Source organism: Corvus kubaryi, unplaced genomic scaffold (assembly GCF_017639235.1).
Source record: "Corvus kubaryi isolate FWS band 111438036 unplaced genomic scaffold, C.kubaryi_AGA036_p1.0 split1-131, whole genome shotgun sequence".
NCBI lineage: Eukaryota > Metazoa > Chordata > Aves > Passeriformes > Corvidae > Corvus > Corvus kubaryi.
In genome coordinates this window covers 14886238-14910754 of record NW_024582073.1, presented here as the reverse complement: position 1 = coordinate 14910754, position 24517 = coordinate 14886238, and the positions used below count along the sequence as shown (strand labels likewise).

Sequence of the window (24517 nt, the reverse complement as noted above, 5' to 3'; positions counted from 1 at the left end):
GACTTCACCCTCTTTGCTCCCTCCCTTCAGGTATTAATTTACATTGATGACGTTTTCCCTAAGTCTTCTTTTCTCCAGGCCAAACAATCCCAGGCCTTTCCTCATAGACAGATGTTCCAGTCCATTCATCACCTCTGTGGACCTTTGGTGGATTCTCTTCAGCATGTCCATGTCTCCTTTGTACTGGTGAGCCCTGAACTGGACACAGGACTCCCTCCTGGTGTGGCCTCACCAGTGCTGAATGGAAACTTTCAACAACTTTCAAGCTTCAAGAAATTACCATTAATAATTTCTATCTTTACCTTCCATTATGGAAAGCCTTTCCCATATACAATTCTGGGGAAAATAAACCTGTGTGATTTTTCGCAAGTTAACTGAATATGGGAGATAAGTCTTCATGTATTTGAGATTTCAAAACATTTTTCACAGTAGGCTGAGAAAGCACTCACATGAACTAAGAATAAATCTGGTAGTGACATTATCTTTGAAATTATTTCATTCAGAAGCAATTTAGCAATTTTTAGAAGAAGTATAATCACTCTGAATTTAAATTTGATTCCTTAACATAGAAAGAAATTGTGAGGTGTAGTTATTCAGCACAAAAATATGGCAAATATAAAATTAAGTTAATTTGGCTTTGTGGCTATTTCTATGGCAAACAGTGCTAGTATTAGACTTCAAAGCCAGGGTGTGCAAGGAAAACCCTCCCCAATGCATATGTTCAAACTCTAAAAGTACTTTAAAGCAGTTTTGAAACATTCAACAAGTTGTATTTTTGCCCACTATTTTAAAAGTTTCAAATCCAGTGTCATAACAAACTAATGTAATTTAGAAAAATAGCCAACCTTCATGCAGCGTTATACTCTTTACAGTGCTATTGACCTAATTTTCTTTCTCAGTCTTTACTGATCTTTTATATTCTCTCTGGACAAGCAATTGCATCCTGAAACAGAAATTACAAGAAGTTACCAGGGTGTGTTGCATCATGTTGCAGAACTGTCTGCAAAGAGCCAATCTAAGACACTGTATTTACCAAGACCAGCACTGAAACTCCAGCACACATGTATTCTGCTTTTAAAATCTCTGATGTTTATTTTTGACACAGTTATACATTTTCCTATTGAAGAAGGCATCTCGCTGATGGCAGTTCTGTAATACGTTCTGCACACGTGCTGTTCCAGTCACAACCAAACAAGCAGCCTGAATACACACAATAAGAATTAATTGCAAATTGTCAATCAGGCAAGTGATAGCAGCTATCAGAAAATGAGAAGCAGCTTCAGCATAATGATGTGTATGCTTGATGATGGTGATTAGATGTTAAGAAAATCTCTGACAGAAAATTTGGTCCTAGAAAGACACAATTTCGGGGGTATTAATATAGTAAATCCTAAAATAAGTAGGCCTAATCTTGAAAAAAACATCCCTAAAATATTAGCATGATCCCTAAGTATGTATCCATTAATTCCCTGAGATAGAAAGGATCGTATTTGAATTCTGCCAGAGATGGAAATGTGCAAACAAGCTCACACAACTTCTGGACCCCAAAGAATGGGAAAGCTCCCAGAGTTCTGTCTGACATGTGGACCTATTAGCTTTTCCATTCAGATCAGGAACGTGCTTTCAGAAGTCACCTAATGGTTCTCATCATGGAATGCTCTTGGAATACACAGATTATTTTAGGTGAAACTAAGTGGGAAGATGTGTTCCAGAAGCTCACAATGAACTACAAATATTAGCAGGCATTTAGTCAATTGAACTAGAATTCTAGAATTAGTCTGAAGTGGAACTCTGTAATAATTTTTATTCATTATTACTCAAACAGTTTCTCCCTGTTGTTCCGAGCTACTGTTTCCCATATTTAGTCATGGCCCAAATGCCTAGAATGACAAAGTAACAATTTTTCCCACAAGACTTCTCAATTTCATTTCTCTATCACTTACAAATTATTCTTCAAGACTTCACAAAGTGTCCAGTAATTTAAGGCAATTCAGACAATTTAAGACAATTCTGATCAAAAAAGCACTGTGATCCTATCATCCAAAAAGAATGTTGTTCTCTCCATCACAGTACTACCAAAGGTACATTATTACAGGCTTAATAGTTTCATAAAGGACCAATGAGTAGACTAATAAAAAGTTACACAGAAACAGACACAACAAATAGAACTCACTGCACTCTTTATTTCCAGCTAAGGTCAACTGTCTAACAAAATTGTTCTGAAGGAAAAGGGCAGTGCTAGAATGATATACTTGCAGAACATTTAAAATAAAATTCAGAGGGAGAATAAATGATGTGAAGATGAAGACACACAATGCATAAAATAGATTAGTTGTGATGGATGTTAACAAAGTAACTGTCGATCAAAACACTAAGTTGACAAAGTATAAAGAAAAGAAGATGATGTTATATATTCATATAAAAATCAAGTGTAACATTTTCCCAGCAAAGCCAAAGCAAGGAATGCTGATTGGTATAAAGCCAGAGCACCAGCTCCCTGCCTCCAGAGGACTGCCTGATAAAAGCCTCTGCCTGGGCTCGTTAATACAGCTTTATCACATCTCACAACTGAAGTCAAACACACTGTTTAATTTATTAACATCCACAGACCAGCTATCACAGAAGTCTCCTGGAGCTACAGGCTTAAAGAACCATATCCCTAAACTATCAGACTATAAAAATGAATTTGGGAAAGACAGATAATAAATCCTCTATGGTCATTTGCATGCAAGTGCCATTCTAATGGTGGTTTTAATCAGGCAGTGGGCAAAAGTTAAATACTTTTGGAGTATGCACACCAAAAATTATAACTAGAAAAGCTTAAGCTGGTATAAAAGTTAAAATATATGACATCTTCTTGATTAAAGCCTCCTAGACACACCAGCCTTCAAAAATGAGAGAAGAATGAGCACAACCTATTTTATCATTATAATAGCATTTAGTAAAGACACTCATAAAAGCAGAGGCACATCTTATCAAGTGTGAGATGGTACAGCACTGATAAAAATAATCTGAATAAGAAGTGCTTGAAACTTCAAAAGCTTTGCTATTGCCTGTGACATTGACTTTTCATGTTAAAAAATTGTTTAAAGTAACTGTCTTCAGTTTTTATTTATGGAAGAGAGAAATAAGAAGTTCATGCTACATATCAAATGCTCAAGAGATAAAATATTCTTAGAAAAGATAGAGTTCATAAAAGGGTCACTGACAAAGTTTTCTTTCTGAAGATCCAAATGCAATAAATAGCTGGAAAGCAGTGCAAGTTAAAGCTGTGCTTCTTCATTTGTTTGGAATATTTGTTCACATCATAAAAGAGACAAATTCTGGAGGCCCTTGAGAATCCATGCAGTCTTCCATCAAGCTTCCCATAGTGATAAGGGAAAGCTGATGGTTGTTATTTCTTGCACGACAATGATTCCTGCCTCATCCCAAATTCTTGAGAGCTGATTCATACAAAGAGTTGTGCACTGCAAGGGCGTAACTTACTCCCAACACGAACTGGGAGTAGCTGATCTCATCTCCATGGAAGCAGTAACTTCTACAGAGCTCTTGTAGCATGGGAAGAATTACCATCAACAGGGGTAAACTGTAATCTCTCCTTTGTGACAGACAGATAAATTGAAATCTTTACCCTACTTTTAGTTTTCCGATTTTGAGCACTGTAGTCACTAAGCTTCCAACAAGTTTGCAAGTTAGAAGATAAAAAGCAACACTCAAAAACTAGCTATCATTTGTAAAGGATAATTTAGAAGACATCAAGTAAATTTCCAGAGAAATTCTCCATCTTGTTAAAACAGAATGGACAAAAACTATTTAGGTGACAACTGTGTATCTGGGAAGTCTGTCACTGCTGAACATGTTAAATCACAAGTTGAGGATGGTGGAAGGCTGCTGTGGAAGGGACAGCAGTTCAGACTTGAAACTATAAACAAGACAAAAATCTAAGACATACCAAAGAAGGATTTTGTCCTATTCAGTGCTATAAAATCTTGGCTATGTATTTCATCCATTTTGAGTACCAAGCTTTACATTTAAGAAGATTTACAACTTTAGGACTAGGAAACAGATTGTATCAGGAAAGATAAATTCTAGAATAGATTAACCAGCAATGTCATAAAGCATCCAGTAGTGGTGAATTTTAAGTACCTTAAGCAAAAAGCCATCTGAACCACCATATGAATTTTTGATCCTACCTTGGGGAATCAGGACAAATAGGAAGATTTCTCAACTCCTCTTCCAAAATATTTTTCTGTGATTCCATGGGTTTTTATTGCTTTTATCTCAAAAGTATAAATGAAATCCAATGTAATAGAATTTTTGAGCTGGATTTTGTATCAGGCTTTTGCCCTGAGCAGGCAGTATGTATTACACACAGTTGTATGCAGTCAGCCTGGTTAGTCACTGTCTGCCTAGCATCCAGAGACAAATATAAACATGTAAAATTGACTGAGTATATGTCTATTTATTTTGTCCTCAGCCAAAAAATTCACAACTTTTTCAGTGGTGGGATTTTTTTCTTATAATACAAGTTTTCAAAGGAAGATATTACACAAAAATCTCAGCATTCCTTGAGGAAGTTTTGTTTCCCAGAAAGCAAATAATTAACTGACTCTTAAAAGCTGCAGTTTTGGTGATTTGAATTAGAAATACTCTCTATTATTTTGACTAGGTAAACGGGCTCTCTTTTGATATCTCTATTTGCTTCTCATATTCTCACATTCTTTCATATTGTATTAGCATGATAAGATTACATTAGCATTAGAAGGTGTACTGTCAGTATATTTGGGTATCCTTTACAGCTCCAGTTTTGGCTTACGAAATTATGGACTATGCAGGAAGAGACAAAAGCTTTGCTTCTTCCCTTCTCTGTAAGAGGTTTCAGAATTTGAAGGACTAAAGTCAACTGTTCAAACACTTGACTAAAGACACTGTTCAAAGGCACAGCAAGTGTCTTCCTTAAGTATAACAGGATGATCCTCAGTTGCAACCACTGCACTGTACTGCAGTTGCTGCAAGATCAGGTTTTCAATCATAATGAAACAGGCACTAATGGATCCAGAAGATCTGTATTAATTGCTTAAGTGCAATGTGCATTTAATCAATACACATCCTTCTCGGAACATAAAATATTGTGTGTTATTGCAACAAGAAACTGTCTAATGAACTGTGTGTTCACTTTTGCATACTCATTTATTCTGACATTACACCTGCAGAATGGAAAGTATACCATCTCCACAGTCAGCACTGTGAGTTGCCACTTTCCAAATAGTGGTTTGATAACGCCATCAACTTTTTCTTGTTCATTTTCATGGAGAAATTACTCACTTAACTGACAGCATTTCTGTACATATTCTTTTGTGAAGAGGCTTACATGAAAACACACTATTAATGCTTTGGGCTCTTGAAAGAAAAAGAAAAATAAACCAAAAAAGGTGCCTACTTTCTTCTGAATTCCTTAATTGAAAAAACCCTAACAGATTATCAGCCTAGTAGTAATTTAAGTGCTGTTGATAAAAGTGACTGCTGATAAAACACTACTTAATAAGTCATTAGAAATTTACTGACACCTTTTACATAGTTTTACTATCTAAACAGGTCAAAATATTCTTACTTTTGCATTTCTAAGTATAGGCAGTCACTTTTGAACTCTGGCAAAGTAAAACAGCTAAATTATTAGGAGAGACTTGGTTTTTTTAGTACAACGTGGGATTTTAGCTGAACACCTCCCATCTCTTCAGGATCAAAAAAAGTTACTGATTCTCAAGAAGTTTGGGGTGGCTCAAAGACTTTAGATACAGGAGGAGATCTTTGTAAGTCTATATTGAAACAGAATTGCTTTATTCTATTTAAGCATAGGAAAATTAGCTGAATACAAACAAAAGGTGTCACTGACACAAATATTTTCATGAGTCAAAATAATGTCTAAAGATTGTTCAACCCTGCAAGTTAAGCAATTAAGCAAGGTATATTAGTCTGTCTAATTTTAAGTCCTGCTAGTTCATATTTTTAGTAAAGATTTAATGTACGGGGAGAAACTTGACAGCAGGTGTGCCATGTAAAGAACTATGCCACTATACCCTCAGTCATGTCTGTTTCCTCCTCACTTTAACCTCCACTTGCTATTTTTCCTCCAGTCTGTCAGAATTCTGTTTTATAAAACATGCATTAGAGACTACTGGCTCCACCAGATGCATCACCTACCCTCCTCTCCTTTGAGTGACAATCAACCAACCAAGAAAGAAGCATGTAAACCAAAAATAACATCCCTCTGAGGAAAAAGATTATGCAAAAAAGGTCAGAAAGTGCTCATTTAGCTGAGGGATTCACATGTGCTTCCAAGTGACAAATAGGCAGAAGCAGGAGTCATTGCATGAGAGAGTTGGAGGTGTCAATCTCCTGCAAAGAGGTTTGTTGTCATCATCATATCAAAGAAGGCAGAAAGGGCAACACCTATCACCTGTCTAACCTAACCTGTCTACCAAACTCATCCTGCTATTTGACCTCCTCTTTTCCATCTACCAGGCAGAGAAGGCTGGAAGCAACAGCTTTGAAGCAAACAACATAGTGAGTAGATAGATCCTAGACACAGAGGCACCTCTCTCATTTACCGAGTTCTGGAAGGCAGGCTGGGAAGATAATACACAATGTGGCATATTCCAAAAAAAAAAAAAGGAGCTGGGAAACCACACTTCATCACCACCACAAAAATCAAAGAATGATGCAATATATAAAGTAGACCTAGTTACTGAAACAATAGCATGAAAATCTCTGTATTTTAATCATACTGCACTTCCTCACAACTTGCATAACTACTGTGTTTATTTATTTTTTTTCTTAGACATCTTGGATTTGGTAGACTGGCTGTGCAGAAATCAGGGCAGCACCTAAGAGCATGTATATGTCAATTACAGCACCTTTTTAACAATAACAACAAACTTCAATGTGTACTTGTTTCAGCAGGTGAATGCTGCCAGCACACAATACCCTGAACAGTCTAGGTTTATCTTTCTTTAGTGATAGCATTACAACAGGTGATACTCTTTATAATGTCACATCAGAAAATACGATAACTTCAAATGTCTATAAATCAACATGAAAAATAATACACGGAATAGAAAGAGTGAATCATAAGATATGCAGTGTACAATTCACTTACTGAGCATTGGAATATAAGTCAATAGTCAGAATGATTAAGGACATCTGGGTATCCCCTGGTTAAAACCAGCTACACTGTCAAAACCTATGGTGATCAGAGGAAACACCTATCATACTGTTACCAGAACACAATGAAGCAAAACACGAATCTATGGTTGCATATCCTTGATATACATCTGTTACGTTGCTTCAATGGACTATTCTTTAGGATTTTTCTCCTACTTATTTTAAAATAAACAGGATTCAATTATCTCTGTCCAAAGGTAACAGAATAGCAGATCCAGATCCCAGAGTCCACTTGCTCAGATACCACTGAAGCGACACACATAAAAGGCATTTCTTGATCTTTGTCCTCTCCTTTCTTTTAACCACTCAGGTAGGGACTGTAATCCCACAGTGTACTTTTCATTCTCCCACCAGCTCTCTGCACTGGGAAACCACATGCACACAGACAGGGATGCTCCTGCCAGCAACTGTGCTAGCTGTGAGTGTGTGCAGGGGCTTTCCCTGATCCATCCCAGTTCCCGGACAGGGAGGGAGCACCCGCTGCTGCAAAATGCCAAGGAGTGGTTGGTGCAACATTTTTTGTTTTAGAGTGTGCCAAAGCATCTTAAAAAAGGTCAATCTTTCTCGAGTGTTCTTTGAAACTAAGAGCTGCAACATTCACGAAAAAAAAAAAAAAAAAAGGCATTCTAGTAGTACTGGTCCAGGTATTCTGAAAATGTTATTATCTCTACATATTATAAATTTCCAAACATCAATGTTCAGGTGCAATAGTGCTTGTATCTGACAGATATTATATAATTTGACTTTCAAAAGATCATCAAGTTGCATCATGTATGCAAGTTAAAATTAAAAAAAAACAACTAACCAACTTTTTTTCTCTTTTTCAACTTACTGCAAGTTTTTTGGATAAATCTTTTCTTTATATAATGTTTCTCTTTTGGCACAAAGTTGTTTTTCAATGTGTTTTTATTATAACATGCACTGTAATATTAAAATTTCTAAATCAAATAACTACATTTAATTCTAAAAACCCTTATTCATTGCAGTTATTCCCACTGGTATCAAAGGGTTTAGGAATAGTCACAATAATCAAATTACTTACTGTGATGATACACTGTTCTGGTCATTCCTACTGTGAAGAACCAGACCATTATCACACTTAATGGCTACTGTTTACCTTTCTAATAAATCCTAAATGTTTCTTCTGGATTCTTAACAAAAGCTTGATTCAAAAACTAAGAATAAGATTTTCTCTACTAAATCCTAATAACTACAACAATATTCATAATATATCGCTCTGGAGATACTGAGAGCTAACTGAAAATTGTGAAAACAAGTAAACTTTATCAGTAAAGTTGGGGGGCTTTTTCCCTGTCATTAAAATAGCAAACCCTTTCCTACTGACTGCATGAAATAGAGCAACCACCTTGAAGTCTGTGTCTTAGGACATTCAAAGCCTTTAAGCTGGAATAATTCTTTTTATGCTGTCACCACTTAGCCACTTTGTGGCATATGGGTATATGTGCTGTGTAGTGCTAGGCATTTAACTGTGCTTGAGGATTATGCATTATCTGGTGAAAAACACCTGGTAGAAAAACAAAGATATTATCTCCTATAGTAAAACCCAAACATTTAAATGCACCATTTTTATTAACAGGGCAAAACATTTTTATTTCAAAATTCGCTATTATCATGCCTTCCACCTGTAGTTAATTTCTCCAGTGGACACAAAAGCATCTATGACTTTCATACCACTGTTTGTTTTGCTGCAGTATAAATTATAAACGTACAAGAGGGGATCGCAACTATAAAGTGTATCTCTAAAGAAATTTCTTTTATAGGTGAAAAAGAATATAAAAGAGAAACACTATATTTATTTTCAGACCTCTGACAGAGCTCCTTTTAATACCATATTAAGTCTCTGCTGGGCTGCCAGAAATAAAACACAGTATGAGCTCAGATCTACAGCTTTTATTCTGTGTTTGGGTTTATTCTTAGAGGCGAATGGATTCAATATATTTTCAACCCAACCATATATTTTAAACTGCTGCCAGTTTATAGCTGTCTACAGATCTCCCAAATTCATAGAAGTAAATCTAGAGCCCAACCTCCTCCGCTGATGCTTGCATGAAGGTGATAACACAGAAATTATCTCTCCTGTAGAGTGTGAGAATGAAAAATGATGAGAAAAAAAAAAATCAAACCAATAATCTATATGATCTGATATGATGACTTCTGTAATACAATTACAAACTAATAATTAAGAACATCACAGAATAATTGAATTCCATGCTTTCCATAGTTCTAGAGGCTCCAAAACACATACATTTCATACACTTTTGCTTACACTCTTCCACATTCTACCTGGTGTACTCAGTGGGAAATCCAGGCCAAATACTACTTAGCCATCAAAGCAATGGAAAGCAAAGCCTTTAGCAGAGTAACCTGGATTCTGAAAGGAGAATTACTGTCAAAAAAACTGTCTATGTCAAAGTGTTGTCCATTTACTTTTGATGCAGCCATACATTACAGTTCAGGCCCAACATTATTGAGATAAACCATCCCATTAACCACCTCCACCTGCACTGCCACACTGTGCTCCAAGTAATGAAGGGTTGGTATCTGCACTCCTTATGTCCCAGAATAGGCCCAAGACTATTAAATGAAGTGTGTGCTAACGAAGGGAATCCTAACGCTATATCAACTACAACTACTGAAATACGGATTTGGCTCCTTGACTTCCAAGCCCACGAACATTTGCTAATGTTTTCTCTCTCATCTCAAGTAGGAGTAATGGCCTCTGCTCATAGGAAACAATAAATGGCCAGCACTTGTTTGGCAAGGAAGAGTTCATATACAGTCTATTTTGGTACCTGAAATAAAGAGAGGACAAGCAGAATTGAGGAGGGGGATGGGGAGAAGATAGTAGGACAGCCTGGCAGGAATGCACATATCTAGGAAATAGTGAAGCAATCAGGCATTGTATTTTTAGATACTTTCTTTTTCAAGTGCCAAAGATTCCGAATAAATCACAATGGCAAACTGAGAGCCTGAGATGGGATAGATTACAGCTGAATGCTGCACAGATCAAATATTCAGCTCCAACCCAAAGCAGAAGTCCTAAGTGCTTATCTGATACACTGTAAAAGCTTTCCATGACACACACCAGCTACTCCTTTGATGGCTACACTTACTGCTAGATACCATATCTGTCTGCCTCTATATGTTTTAAAATGTCTAAAACCACCTGGTAAGCATAAGTTCTCTAAGCCAAGTATACCTGAAACCTTTCCAGATGTTCAGTTATTTATATATCAACTCTCCGACCATAGGTAGTAACCTTGAAAGACAGAATAATGAATAAGAAATCTGTATTTTGTGAAAATTGGTATTTACATGATGCAAAATTTATATTGATGGAAAGCCAGGGTATTTTCAGCATTCATGTCAAATTCTGTAACAGAATTTTGCATATAATTACTTCTTTACACTCATTGAACAGAGGAACCGGAGATAGAGGCAGAACTCAAATTTTATACAGAGGCTTATGCTGCAGTCAGTTCTCTCAAGCATCAGTTATTTCCTCCACCCTGCAAGAGTAGAACGTATATTTTACACTTAAAATATTTTTATCTCCTTGCATGTCCATTATACATATACATCCTTTATTAGATCATGAGTCCATTTAATTTATTCCTTCCCTTGTGTATTTGCAGATTTCACAGAAAAAGCATTGCATGTGGAAGCAGCACTTCTAGCATAGTCTAGACAAGATGGCCCAGCACCCTGTCCATCTGAATCTTAAAAGTGTCCAATGATGAAGAGTGTCTGGAGACAACAGATCATTATTAAATATAGTGATGCTGACTCCTGACTGACACAAATCAAAGCTTTCACGCTGATATGAATATTGGTGCAAATCACTTGGAAAGTCACTACCTGCTTTTCATCGTGTCAGATGAATCCCAACTGAGATATAAAGAAATTGGTCCAATACATACCACTAACACATAATAAATTTTATCTCAACGCGTGAGATACAAAATCTGTTTCCTCCTTTCCCTCCTCCCACCTCTTGTTTTTTTTCCTGTAATTGTTTCCCAGTATATTTTTTATCACTTTCTTACTTTTTCCCTAGCATCCCTTTTCCTAAATTCCTATTTTCAGCTTATTCAATATGTAATTTTTTGTCCTTTTAGCACTATTTCCTTTGTCTTCTAAGAATGCCCCAAGCAACAAGAGCAAGTCATTCATTAAAAGCAAAAGTGAGCACTAGTGCACAAGGATCTCTCAGAGGTATGGCAGAGAATATTTTAACTCTAAGTAAACTTAAAGTTGGATAAACACTGCTTAATAATACTATTTGGTCCATTGTGGTCCTTCTGCCCACAATGTAGAAATTACTGCCTCTTTCCTAACATGAATTTGTGACTGCCTTGTCTAAGAAGCAAAAACCTTCAACACTTGCCATGAATGACACCACGGCTTTTGTAAATATTTCCATTTTTTGAGTAAGCCTGGTCATACTGGTCAGCACAATCCCCATTCTGAATTCATCACACCCTAAAACAAAGCAACCAGTTGCTGTGGTAATGTCTTATTCATATCAGTATTCCCAACAGCTTAAGTTTGTCCTAGATATTGAACCCACAGGACACTTTGTGATTAAACTTGTTCTTACCCATACAAACTTTTACTGATAATCTCCCTCTGCTCTTCTCATTTTGCCATGACACTACATGCCTTTACCCAGTAGCAGATGAGTTTTGGCTATGACTAGAAGAAATGCAGCTTTCTGATAGATAAAACATTGATTAAGACAATTCCATGAGGCAGAGGGATGAAACAGTTCATTGTTACAATGACTCAGTATTCCACTGAGGACACATTCTGTTACTTCAAGAGCTCTCAGTGGTGTTAATTGACATTAATTTGAATACCCTTGAATCAGAAGATGCCCTGCAAGGTGCAAGATTAAATGTAAGGAGATGATCATCTTAAGGCAGCCACTACCTGTTAAAACGTACAAAATGTTGCCTTTGTCATTAATAGTTTTCATCATTCAAGCTGCCTGTGCGTTATTTGGGCTTTATTTCACTTGGAAAAATGAAATTGAGGAAGAGTCACACTTTTGTTGGTTTCATTTTCTGACTCTCATGCACTAACATCAAATCCCTGTAACAACTCTTCTGCAGGCATTACCATTTAAAAATAACCAATGTTTGAAGCTATGATTCTATTTGAAGAGAATTAATGAGAAAAAAATCCACCTTCCTTGTTAAAAATCCAACAGACAGGTACACTCAGAAATGCTGATGGCCCTGAAAATGAGTTGAATGTTTAAGAGCCTGAAGGGAGACAGCTAGAAAAGTGGAAAGGAAAGTTTAGACGAAAAAGGGCCAAAATTGTGGGAAGATAAAAATAAATGGGCCCTCTCACATAAGGAGAAAGCCCAGAGGAGTGAAGCTAGACACTAGTTAGCTTCACATCACATCACATCACATTGGTGATGAGATATGTTGAGTATTGTGTGTCATTCTCCAAAAGAAAGGAGGTATTTCTTTTTAGCTCTGTCATTTTTATCTTTCCACATTCTTTTTCTGGCATAAAAACTTATTTTTGAGAAACATTTTGCCTACAGTAAGTCATGTTTCAGTCAGATTTTGCTTCGTAGTCTAAGGGAGTGCAAAAGTGTATCTTACTTCTTCTCACCATTACAAGCTTAAAGTGAATTAAAGCTGTCATTAATTTTTAAAAGCTACTAGGCATGCATATCAAGAGAACCAAAACAGAAAACACATCTAATACAGGGCTCAATTGAAGACAATTTCCATAAAAATATCATCTGGGTATTTCATATTACTTGCATGGTATGGATTCAGATCATATTTCCCGAATTTTTCTATAGACACTTTCCTGTTACTGCGAACTATACCTGTAAGAAAAAACTTTAAGCTTTAAACCCTCTTTATGCTTCAATACCTACATTAGTGATCCATAAACCAAATAATTCCTCAACAGGAGCCGTGCAAATCCACTGTGTCAAAATCACAACCTCATGTTTTTTTAGCCTGAACAGTCCTGCGTGGTGGTTGCACAGGTAGCCAAGAGCCTGCTCAGTGTTTGTCACTGATGATGTATGTGTTATGGAAAAACAATTTGACTTTCGGACCTCTAACAGTCTAGAGCTGGAAGGCTGAGAGTGGTATGTAGAGGGAAAAGCCTAAATTATAACTTGGGGGGGGTTGGATCTGAAAAGTAGTGAGAAGTATCACACCACAACTTTGGTGGCCGTGTCCCTTGTTGGATAATCATGACTCCACATTTTTTTCCCAAAACTTTAATAAACTGCAAAGATGGATTTACAGTCGAGCTGATAGCACAGTCAAATACAAGAGTTCCCTATCCCCAACACAAAGGATCTGGTATCCTATGTGAAAGGCTACACATCCTAAAACATTAAAAAAGCTAGGACATTAGGAAAAGAGAAAAACCATGTAGAATCCAACAGAGAACACATGGCTGTGAACCTCTTCTAGGAAGCAAAAGATTTATTCTGAAACATTAGAAATCAAGCAAATGCGGGGGATTGCACTGTGTCTTTCAAACAACTTGTTGGTAAGACTACTATTCTACACTGGCATCACAGTTTATGAGAAATCTAGTTGCACAGCAAGAAACATCTTTTCTAAGAAAAGAAGTTTCCCCTGGTTTTGACTGCCTGTTTTGCAAAGTTTTTCATTAACTGTCCAACCATCCTCTGCTTACCCAGCTGGCTTGAGCTGAACACCTTTCTCAGCAACATCCTCTTACACACACTGCAGCCAAGAAGCTTCATTTTTAAATAACTGGGAAAAAACTCTTAACACTCCAGGAGTCACAATCACTGTGGAGGATAACAAAGCATGCTTTTCTTCTCCCTAAAATGCAAGTTATCCTGTAGCCTTTCTCAGGTGAAAGCGCAACTGCAATTTGAGATATGGAGAAAAGAAAGGCACTTCTGGCTTACCAGAAGAAGCGAGTCTCCATCAAACAGTTGTCACTTAGGCACCAGAGAGGTACAATGGAGATCACAGCAGGGAGGTGTAAGGGGGACTAACTAAAATTATCTCCTGGGAGGTGGTAACTAGAGAAGGTATACCCTGGAGGTTCATACCCAGCCCCAAGTCATTTCAGCAAAGGCAAAAGTACCAGTTAGGTCAGAGCAGGCATCTTAGGGCGGGATACGAGAAGCCCTGAACGCTTCTTAGCCCGAGATCCCAGGCTTTAAGCGTTTGCTTACTGTCCCCATAGACACACACACACACACACATTTGCCCACGACTACACGGGTGCGTTCACCCCTCGCAAGCGGGCAGGCAGCTCCCCCCTCCCCGCCCCATGCCAAGTTGCCAGACTTGCTGCCCAAAGGAGAGGGGACGAGACCCCAAATTAACTCAGAGAAGCAGCCTCGCGTCCCCGCGCTGCCCGCGTCCTACCGCCTGTGGAGCTGGCTTCCTCCAGCTGCGCCGAGATGCTCTCCACTCTCCTCACGTCCATGCTGGGAGGCGCCCGGAGCCGCGGCGGGAACGCGCGGCAGCACCGCCGCGCCGGGGCCGCGCAGCCGGAGCGGAGCGGGAGCGGGGCTGGGAGCGGCGGAGTGGAGCCGGAGCGGAGCGGGAGCGGGGCTGGGAGCGGCAACGGGAGCGGGGCTGGGAGCGGCGGAGCGGGAGCGGGAACGGGGCTGGGAGCGGCGGAGCGGGAGCGGGAACGGGAGCGGGGCTGGGAGCGGCGGAGCGGAGCGGAGCGGGAGCGGGAGCGGGGCTGGGAGCGGCGGAGCGGGAGCGGGAGCGGGGCTGAGAGCGGCGAAGCGGAGCGGAGCGGGAGCGGGGCCCCGCCTCGGCGGCGGCGCCTCCCCCGCCACCCGCGCGGCGCGGGGCGGGCTCGGCGCGGGGCTCCGGGGGCCGCGACCCCTTCCCTGCCGGGAGAGCGAGGGCGAGGGCTCGATCGCCTGCCCCGCCGGGATGCCCCGGGGCCGCTGCCGCCGCGGGGCTGAGCCGGCACCTGCGCCCCGAACCGGCCCGGGAGCGGGGCGGCCGCGCGGACAGCCCAGAGGCAGAGTCCGGCAGGGCCGGGCCGCCCTCCCGCTCTGCTGCGCGGCCGCACACAGGTGGTTGCCGCATCACCTGTTAGCCTCAGGCTGCCCGGGACACGGACCGGCACTGAGCACAGGGGAGCTCTCATCGCAGCTGCGCTCCTCGAACACCCCTGTCAGGCTAGCACGGGCTGGGAGCACTCCCTAAGCCCCAGGGTATATTTTGGAAGGGATTGGAAAGGGCATTTTAAGACACCTTCATAACACCTCTAATTTATAAAAGCCTACTATGACACATGACATACTATCAGAAAATGCTTCAATAATGGTAGTTCTCCCAGTTCAATTTTAACACAGTTATTTTTTCAGTCTTTACAATTTCTTCCATTCCTGCACGAATAATGACGTGTCTCAGAAATTGCAGTTCTTCTTCTCATTGAGTTCATCCCCAAAAAATTACAGTATTTTTTTTTCAAGGCACACAAGGGTTATAGGCTTAGCTACCTAATACCTTAAATATTTTTTTTGACATCTTATTTCATATTATTCCTTGAACCTTGTATTATTAAAATTCTTCTGAGCTGAAAGATAAAAGGAGTAATTCCTATGCCACATTGCCAACTAATGCTTTAGGAAAGGACTTATATCTCCTTTTATTTCATGGGAAAAACTTATGTCTGTTTCAACCCCAAAATGATGGAATGATTGAAGCCTTGAATGGACAGAGACACCACAGTGTAGCACAACGCTTGCCAAGAACAACACAATGTTGAGTAGCTTTTGCCAAGTGGTTTTTTTTTGATAAAAATACATTCACTGATGGAGGTTTAGGTAACAGGAGAAACAGGAATTCAGGTAACAGGAATTTAGGTAACAGGAAAAACAGGATTCAGAGTACTGTATTTTTCATATACCCTCAAAATATTTCCCTTCTATAAGGTGAATCCTCAAGTATCCAGGATATATCTCTCCTTATCAAAGAAATTCAAAGTAGTAAGAACAGAGATCAGGATTTTATCTCATTATCAGGATTTGAGCTTACTTTGATGCTAACCTTACAGAAAACTCTATCACAATTTTTCAGGAGCCCTTGTTGTTACACATATACAGTTTTCAGAGTGCGGTAATTCAGATTTATAGTTGTCACTTCCCTTTGCTCTATACCAACATTGCATCAAAACTCTCTGAGTTACAAAAACACTCTAAATATATGGGAGCAGCTGGTCGTAACAGAGTGAACTAAGGCAGGAACAGTAGTAATATATCAAGAATACCTATACATTCATCTTGTGTCTTAGAATGAATTACAGGTATACAGCACAACATGGAACAGAAGTGCCAGAAGTGCCTACCAGGTTTTTACAGATAAGACAGTGTGTGTCAACTCAAAGATGAATTGTGTCTGAGGCAAAGAAAAAAGAAAGTGACCCAAATAAACTGAACTGTCTCCATAAATCTGCATGTTTCTCTCAATCTCATCTACTTTGTTTTTATGCTTGCTCTCCTTGTTTCCATGCACTTGCTCTTTGTCTCCTTCTTGATGGGCCTTGCTCCAAGTAATTTCCTCTTCATACTCTTTTTTTGTTGTTGTTGTTCTGTTGAGTTTTAAATACTTCTCTTAGAAAAACTTGTGTCATTTTGATGTTCTATGTAAACCAAAATGTGCATGTCAGAATGTGGTGTTTTTCCAAATTTGCTTTAAAGGGCAAATTCTTTATTGTTTACCAACCTGATTAAGTTTCCTCCAATTAGAATGTCAAGCCCATGTATCTGCTCTATATAACATTCAGTAAAAATTGACATCAACTGTGATTTCATCCCGTCTATATAATTACATTTCGACATATAATTGTATTTCTACAAATATGGAGTTTCATTCTAGCTTCTGCTTTTCAAAATATATAACCACTTCCTTTCTTCGTCATTTATTTCAAATATTTCTTTTGGAGCTAAATACTAATAATACCTTGAGCATGTAGCTAGTGCTACATGTATAGCTGAAGATTTCTTTTAGTCCCTTGTGACAAAATTTTAATTTCTTCTTGAAATAGTTGATGTAGTTTCCATCTAATTTTTAAATTAGAATCTGAATCAGCATATTCCTGTTTGCCTCAAATGTAAGCTAATTGGAAAGCCTTAACATAATTATGATTTAGTGTGTCCAAATTGAGTTCAGATTTCCACATCTGTTTAAAATATGTAATATGTAAAATCAAGTGTTAAATCGTGAAGCCAAAATAATGATCAAGGAGGCATTTTCTTCCAAAAGAGATAATCAAATCATTGGTGAGTAAAAAATAACCAACAGGATTTCTAGTGGTACCATGTTCCTAACAGGGAGGACTTGTTTTTTTTCTACCTATTTGTGTGGATGAGAAAAGGCTCGGACCCAGAAAATGTACAGCAATACACAAATATTCAGTCCTTTCAGTCTGTTCTGCTCCCCTACTGGTCTTGGGACATCTGCAAAGGGTTAACACAGTAGTTCACCTACCCAAATTGTATTAGCACGAAGGAACTGAATAATTTATAATTAAAAATTGGAACAGAATAAATATAAGCCACAAAATATCCAACGTTTGTGTTACTTTCTAAGCCTCCAGAGAAGCCATTTATTTTTGCAGTGCGTCCTCTGCTACAGAATGTCTCTCCAGGTGGCAGCTTTCTTGATGCCCAGAAGAATTCATCATTGGGTTATACTTTGTGACTGAATGTCACTCACAATGTTTTTCACAAGGAAAAAAGAAACCCAACAGCCAAATCAGTCTGTCACTTACTTCTAGGAAAAATATTTTTCCTTCACCAAAAGATAATAGAAGTTCATTTTGCTATTTTTTTATTCAGAAGTGAGAAAGAATTCTGTTCTTCACTCTATCATACATTTTAAGAGTATTTTTGTTCTCAGGAGTGTATTTTACTTAGTTTTGGAGTCATTTTGTGTTGTGGTGAGCCATGATCAGCCGAATCAAGTGGACCAAAAGGTCCATTGGTTTGATGCTTCCGCAGCTCAAAAGCCTTGAGCATTCAAATTCTGTGAAAAATACATAAATCCGTGCCTTACCATGGCCGCAGCCCACCCTTCCCCTTATTTCTCGTATTTGGTTGTATTTCCAGAGAGTTCTATGTTCCTCGGTAGTTAATTGGTCCTCGTTATTCCTCCCCGCCTACCCCTTCTCCCATTTGCTGTAATTCCTTCTCCCTGCCTTGGTAACATCCCATGGCTGATGTTCCATTGGTTACTGTGTTTTTTCCACACCCATATTGTGGGGCTACAAGACCCCCTGCGAGCCACGTTTCTTTGGCTTTCTCCGTGGATTTTTCTTTCCGATAAACCCTCTCCCCTCACTAGGAAGTCCCTCCGCTTCTTTCCTGCCTCCTCTCGCACCTGTGCCATCGGTGGGCAAGGCGAACCCGAGCAGGTGCTTGCCGGCCCTCCTGCGCCGCGATTCGGTTTCCGTCCTCCCCGCTCGGAGCAGGCACAAGTTTGCCCAGTGCTGGGACAGCGTGCCAGCCAGACAGCACTGCAGCAATTCAGTGTAATAATGTACCTAAAAAAATGTTATGTGTATTCTGCATCACAAAACATGAACAGTAATTTGGCTGTACTCAAATATTTAACGTCTGTGATAAAGTACTTGATAAAAAATGAGAAGTCCCCGACACCTCTGGGAGCCCTCTGACCTCCTGTTGTGGGGTGCACACTGGGAGTCAGTGCCAAGCTGTTGATTGTGGCATGATTGCAGGGTGGCTGGGGTTGCCCTCTGCCAGGCAGCTGGTTCCAGACAACTCCCTGACAGATCCACCACATGGCACAGCCAACCTCATCAGCCCATCAGTGACACCTCAAGGGAAATACATTTAAGGAAGGGCACAAAATGCTGAGGAGGGGGGAATGAGAGAGACAGTGCCAAGGTCAGAGGAGAGGGGAGGTGCTCCATGGTGGAGCCCTCCCAAAGGAGCTGAGGCCCATGGAAGACCCATGCTGGAGGACATACACCATGAAAGAACTTGCTGCCCACGGATAAACTCATGCCAGAACAGAGGAAACAAGTAAGAATGAAGGAGCAGCTCTTGAAAGGAGAGTGTTCACAACCTGCAGTATGAACAAAGAAGTGACTGGAGTGAATTTGAGCCTGGAAAGGGGGAGAAAGTGTGCTTTTCTGATTAGATGATTTTCTTCTTTATTTTGCAATACCCAAGTCAGTAATTAAAGTTGTGAATAAATTAAGCTAAACTCTCCAAGTCTGTTTTGGCCATGACAGTAAATGCTGAATGATTTTTCTCTCTCTTTTGACCCACAGGTCCTTCTCCCCTGTCCCACTAGGTGTGGGGGTAAGCAAGCAGGTCTGCAGGTACTTGGCTTCCAGCTGGGGTTGACCCAGCACAGGGTAGATATGGGAGAATTCAAAATACAAAATGAGGTTGTAGGTGTAGGAAAGGTGACACAGAGTACTAACAAACTACATGTCCCTAAAAGAGTGGGCCTTCAATATTCAAGATTTCCTACTAACACAGTCTAGTTTTAAAGAGTCTTGGTGCTTTCAGAAAGAGTAATCTTGAATATTCTGATTTTTCTGACTATTAAACCTTAACAAGGACAATTCTTCAAGGGAACATTGTGCACTCTGTATCCTCATCCTTATACAGAAAAAAATACCAAGCAACAATTAAGGCCAGCCCTTGAACTTGTCAAAAATTGGCTTTTAGTATTACTATAACTTGTTACTAAATAGGCAAGAAGAAAATGTGAGAGCCTCCTTTCCTTGAAACTCAGTTTGATTTTTTATAATAAAATTTTGTAATAAGTTCTAGGAGAACTGGAAGCAATTTTATTTACTGTAAATGAGTAACACATCAGAATTTATACGTGGTAACAAAAAAAGAAGATAAAAACATTATTTATTCCAATTTTAATATAGCCTCCATATGTAAAACAGTCAAGATATGGATTGATTTCTTTGTCGGGGCATTTTAAGAAACTCAGGGAAGTAGGGGCTTCACTCAGTGTCAGTGGGAAATAAGTACCTTTCTGTTCCTTCAGAACTGAGATGCTAAGATCCGGCTTTTTTTTCTTTTCGTCTGCTTTTCTACTGTTGCAACTTGCTTTGCTGGCTTCACTTCAGTGTGCTGCAGGTGACGGGAGTGGCTTCATTGCTAAATGCCAGTATTTAGACATTTGAGATTTGATGTGTGAGATTCTTGTGGTTTTATATGTCATTTCAACTGTGATTCATGGTTTATAATAGCCACACCGCAGACATTTTAGAAGAAAGTCATTACAAACTAAGGCAAGGTTATATTTAAAAAAAACACATGTAATATTCAACACAACTTTGATGTACTGCTTGAAGACTTTCTTGGCATAATCTGTATCATTTAATCTAAATTGCTGTTGAATTGTTTGTTGTCATTATTAGACTGTCACTAAAATTATCTCATTAGTAAACCTGAGTCAATATAAGGTTTTATATTTACATCAACTTTATGTAAAAAAAAATAGCTTTGTAGCTTTTAAGAACAGAAGAATATTGGGAGAAAATTCACCTGCTGCTGAAACGTAGCCAACTTCAGAGGCCACAGCTGAAAAACAATGCATTAGACAGGTGTAGGTTGAAGAAAAATACTGGGTAATTACACTGCATCTAACCTATGTTCTTGTGGGGAAAATCTATAGTATTTTATATAAAATAGATCATAGGCTTTACAATCTTGTGTGAAATACCTGCTTAGTGATCTGTCCTAGGCTCAGAAGAGACAGAAAAAAAGGAAAACCTAAACAAAAAATAGCAACAAAACCCCCTGAGCTGACCCTGGTGTAGGAGACTGTCCAGACTGAGCCAGTTTATGGCACAATGATTTCTCAGTGCTTTTTCTGGCAGTTTTACATTCAGCTGTATGTTGGCTTCCTATTGCTTTTCATCCTCCATTCTCATCAGATAATTCCACACTCTGCTCCAGTAAATCCTTCTCCCCCTCCACTTCTCTGTCTCCACTCCATTTCCTTTTCCCTTTCCTATTTACCTCACACATCGTTTCTCATGAAAAACTGAGTAACAGCAGAAAGGATAATGGCTTTTATGTTCAGCTAGCGAGATCAGAGAGCAGTAGTGCTCTGTACAGCCAACGACGGGATCTAACTGAATACAGTTTTTCACATTTTCCACTTTTAAATCCACATCCACAGAGTTTCCAGATGATAGGGCTTTAAGAACAAAAGTCATGGGAGTCCTAGTTAACTCAAAGCCCAGGCCATAGAATATCAAACAATAATTAATAATACAATATTTAAAAATTTCAGACTGTTTTAACACATTTTGTTCCTATGATATTTGCTCTAGATTTATGGCACTAATGATTCATTTATGGATATATGGAAAGACAGTAATCTCATCTTTTGTTAGTGCATCTAAATACAGAGATAAAGGCCAAATTCTCTCTTCAGTGGCAACGATATTCTTTTTTGAATGGGCCCAATCTATATGGGGAGACCAAAAGAGCTCGTTCATCCTCATATAAAAGTGTTCAAGAGGGATATGGTTGCTATATAAATACATCAGACAGGTAAAAAAAAAGTGAAAGAATAAAAAAGGTCTTTCAGCTAAATGTCAATGCGGGAGGCAGAACAAATTGTATAAACTATAAATTTAGGTTGTATATTTAACGGAAGTTGCTAAGCATTAAAGAATTCAAGTACTGGAATGCCCTTCCAAAATGAAGGGGAGGAAAGGCAAAATAAATGTTTAAAGGCAAAACTTGATAACTCTGATGGGATGCCTGTGATAACAGAGCTCTATGAATATAAATCGTATATATATATGGTTTCCTTTCGTTAACAAGTAAAGATCTTGAATAGAAGACCAAATTCATAATACAGCATGAGTCACAGGAAAAGGGCTACAATACTTACGCAGAGATTACATAACATGATATATATAATAATAAGAGCCTCTACCGTCTACATTTATCCCTGTGTAAAATATTATGAAAACTTGCAGGACATGATAGAAGTCTTTTACATTTAAATGGTCGCTCCAAGGAAGGCAGTGATCAATTGCTCTCCATGGTCAATGGCAGTGCTACAGAAGAAAGGCACTTAGGTAGCAGCAAAGAGGTAGTCAGAATTTAGGGTAAAATTTCTGACCTCTAAGGTAGGTAAATATTACAGCAGTTTTATGAAGTCAGTGGAATATTCATAATTGAAGTGCTTGTTTTAGCTGCTGTATAGATGACTGCTGAAGACAGTCTAGAGTTTTTGATCTTGTCACAGCACAACATCACTATAAGTCTTGAAGTATATTCTTTCTATATATATGCTTATGGCTATATGATTAAAAGAATAGTATGACGTAAGTGAGAAGGGAATTTGGCCAGCAATGGCCCTACTTTCTCAGCTCTCTATCCCCATTTATCCTACAGAACTAGTGGTCCTAAATTGTGCAGGTTTTATTCAATGAAACAGAGATGTATTTCCTGATTATTTTCTAAGATGCTTTGTTTCTTAATTTGCATACCTGAGTACTCTGTTGTCATGGAAATCTCTTCTCTGGAGCCCTTGAAGACCAGCTCTCTTGCTTCAATTCTGTTTCAAATTTTCTGCATCAACTAATTTTAATTCTCACTCCAAGTTTTCTGTATATTGTCATCATGTCTAAATGACACAGTCCTACAATTTCTTGGGTCAAAACCTTATCCATAAGAATACGAGCTACACTTCAAATGAGTGTACAAAGGCATTTTTTGACTCATTTTATTTGTTGGGTATTTTTAATTCTTTCACTGATGGACCATCTACATTGATAGATGTTTAGCAGCTCAAAAAACAAGAAAGAATTTATTAAAAAAGGATATAGCCGTAATGAAATTCAAAGAGAATTGTTTGAATAGTCACAGTATAAATATCCTGTCTTCTTACATTGGTGGAGGGAGTCTTACAATCTGTCCTGAAAGCTGAAATACTTAATTAAAGACAAAAATTGATGACCTCACCTTTCCTTCCAAGTAAAAACTAACCTACCAGCCTCTTATTTTTCATCAGTCAAAGTATATTCAAATGTCTTCACTGATCACTGGTAAAAAGATTGAAGAGATTCATGAAGGTCAGGTTAGGGCATTCATGGTTAGTAATGACTTTATTCTATTGAATATTTCTGAAAACTTGAGAATAGAGTCTTTGAAAAAAAGTGCTTTATATGCCTATAGGAAATAAGCAGTTATGAAGAATCTGGCCACCAAACGAGCAAGGTTTAGTTTCTGGAGGGATTTTAAAAGATAATTCATGCCAAGTATCATATGGTCAATGGAAGTTCTACATCAAAAAGAAACAGTCTCTGAGCACCAGAGAAAGGTGCTTTTGCAGCTTAACATTCAAGAAGCTGCTGCAGTCAACCTTACAGCCAATGACCTAAGCCAGCTAAGGGCAGACATACATCCTGGATAAACAATGCAGAAATATATCTACCTTACTGTCCAGTTGTTTCTGGACAGTTAGCTCACACAATGTCATCTTGATTTTGAGCCAAATTGCATTTATTTGTGTCACGGCTCCTGCCAAAAGAGAACAATGTAATCTTCTTTCATCAGGATTTGGAAACACAGATATAAAGCTGTGTGTTATCTTTATGCTGAAGCAGAACCTGTTTGTTTATTTTTTCTACAGCCTCCCATATATGCATACAACTTGATTAAGTAATGACTGAAATAGAGTATAAGGTAGTGTTACTGATCGTATTTTTATTTATTATGAAATCTATAAGGCAGGCTTTGGTCTCTTAACTGTAATAAGCTTTCCCACCTGATTTGATCCACTAGACTAGGCTAAAAGCCAGAATTCTCTTTCTTAATTACTTTGTTCCTTTGCTGTAGAATTCTAACTGCTGCAGATCAAGTCAGTGCTATGGTAATAGATACTTAATTTTGTTTTTGTAATTTAAAAAAAAAATCAGTGTGGTGAAATTTGACTCAAGATTGTGAGTCTGTATGTTCTGAAATTGAAGCTATTATCCTGCAGCACACTAGTAAATCAGTATAAATTGTTGTAATTCTGAAGTTGTACTTCTTAGTCTTCCCATTTTAAACACTTTACTCCTCCATTACATGTATTTTACAGGCTACCATCAGTTTGCTTACCCTGTAGCATCAAATTCTTACTCATATTACCCTTTCTGGCTTTCAGTAATTATATATGCATTGTAATTTTCCTTGGTTTGGATGTTAAAAAGTTAAATTCTCAAATATGCTATTCCTGCCCCAATGTATTCATTTATAAATTAATGCTGAAAGTCA

The 24517-nt window shown here is 38.6% G+C and overlaps 1 protein-coding gene across 2 annotated transcripts in view; it reads right to left on the bottom strand.

Annotated features, from left to right (window-relative positions):
- Positions 1 to 14785, bottom strand: part of KCNIP4 (potassium voltage-gated channel interacting protein 4) — a 399356-nt gene extending 384571 nt beyond the window's left edge. For both annotated transcript variants that reach the window (XM_042052838.1, XM_042052845.1), the window contains exon 1: positions 14640 to 14785. In XM_042052838.1, the coding sequence (XP_041908772.1) occupies positions 14640 to 14700 (61 nt within the window). In that variant the 5' untranslated portion in view covers positions 14701 to 14785. The remainder of the gene's footprint in view (positions 1 to 14639) is intronic.
- Between the last annotated feature and the right edge of the window lie 9732 nt (positions 14786 to 24517).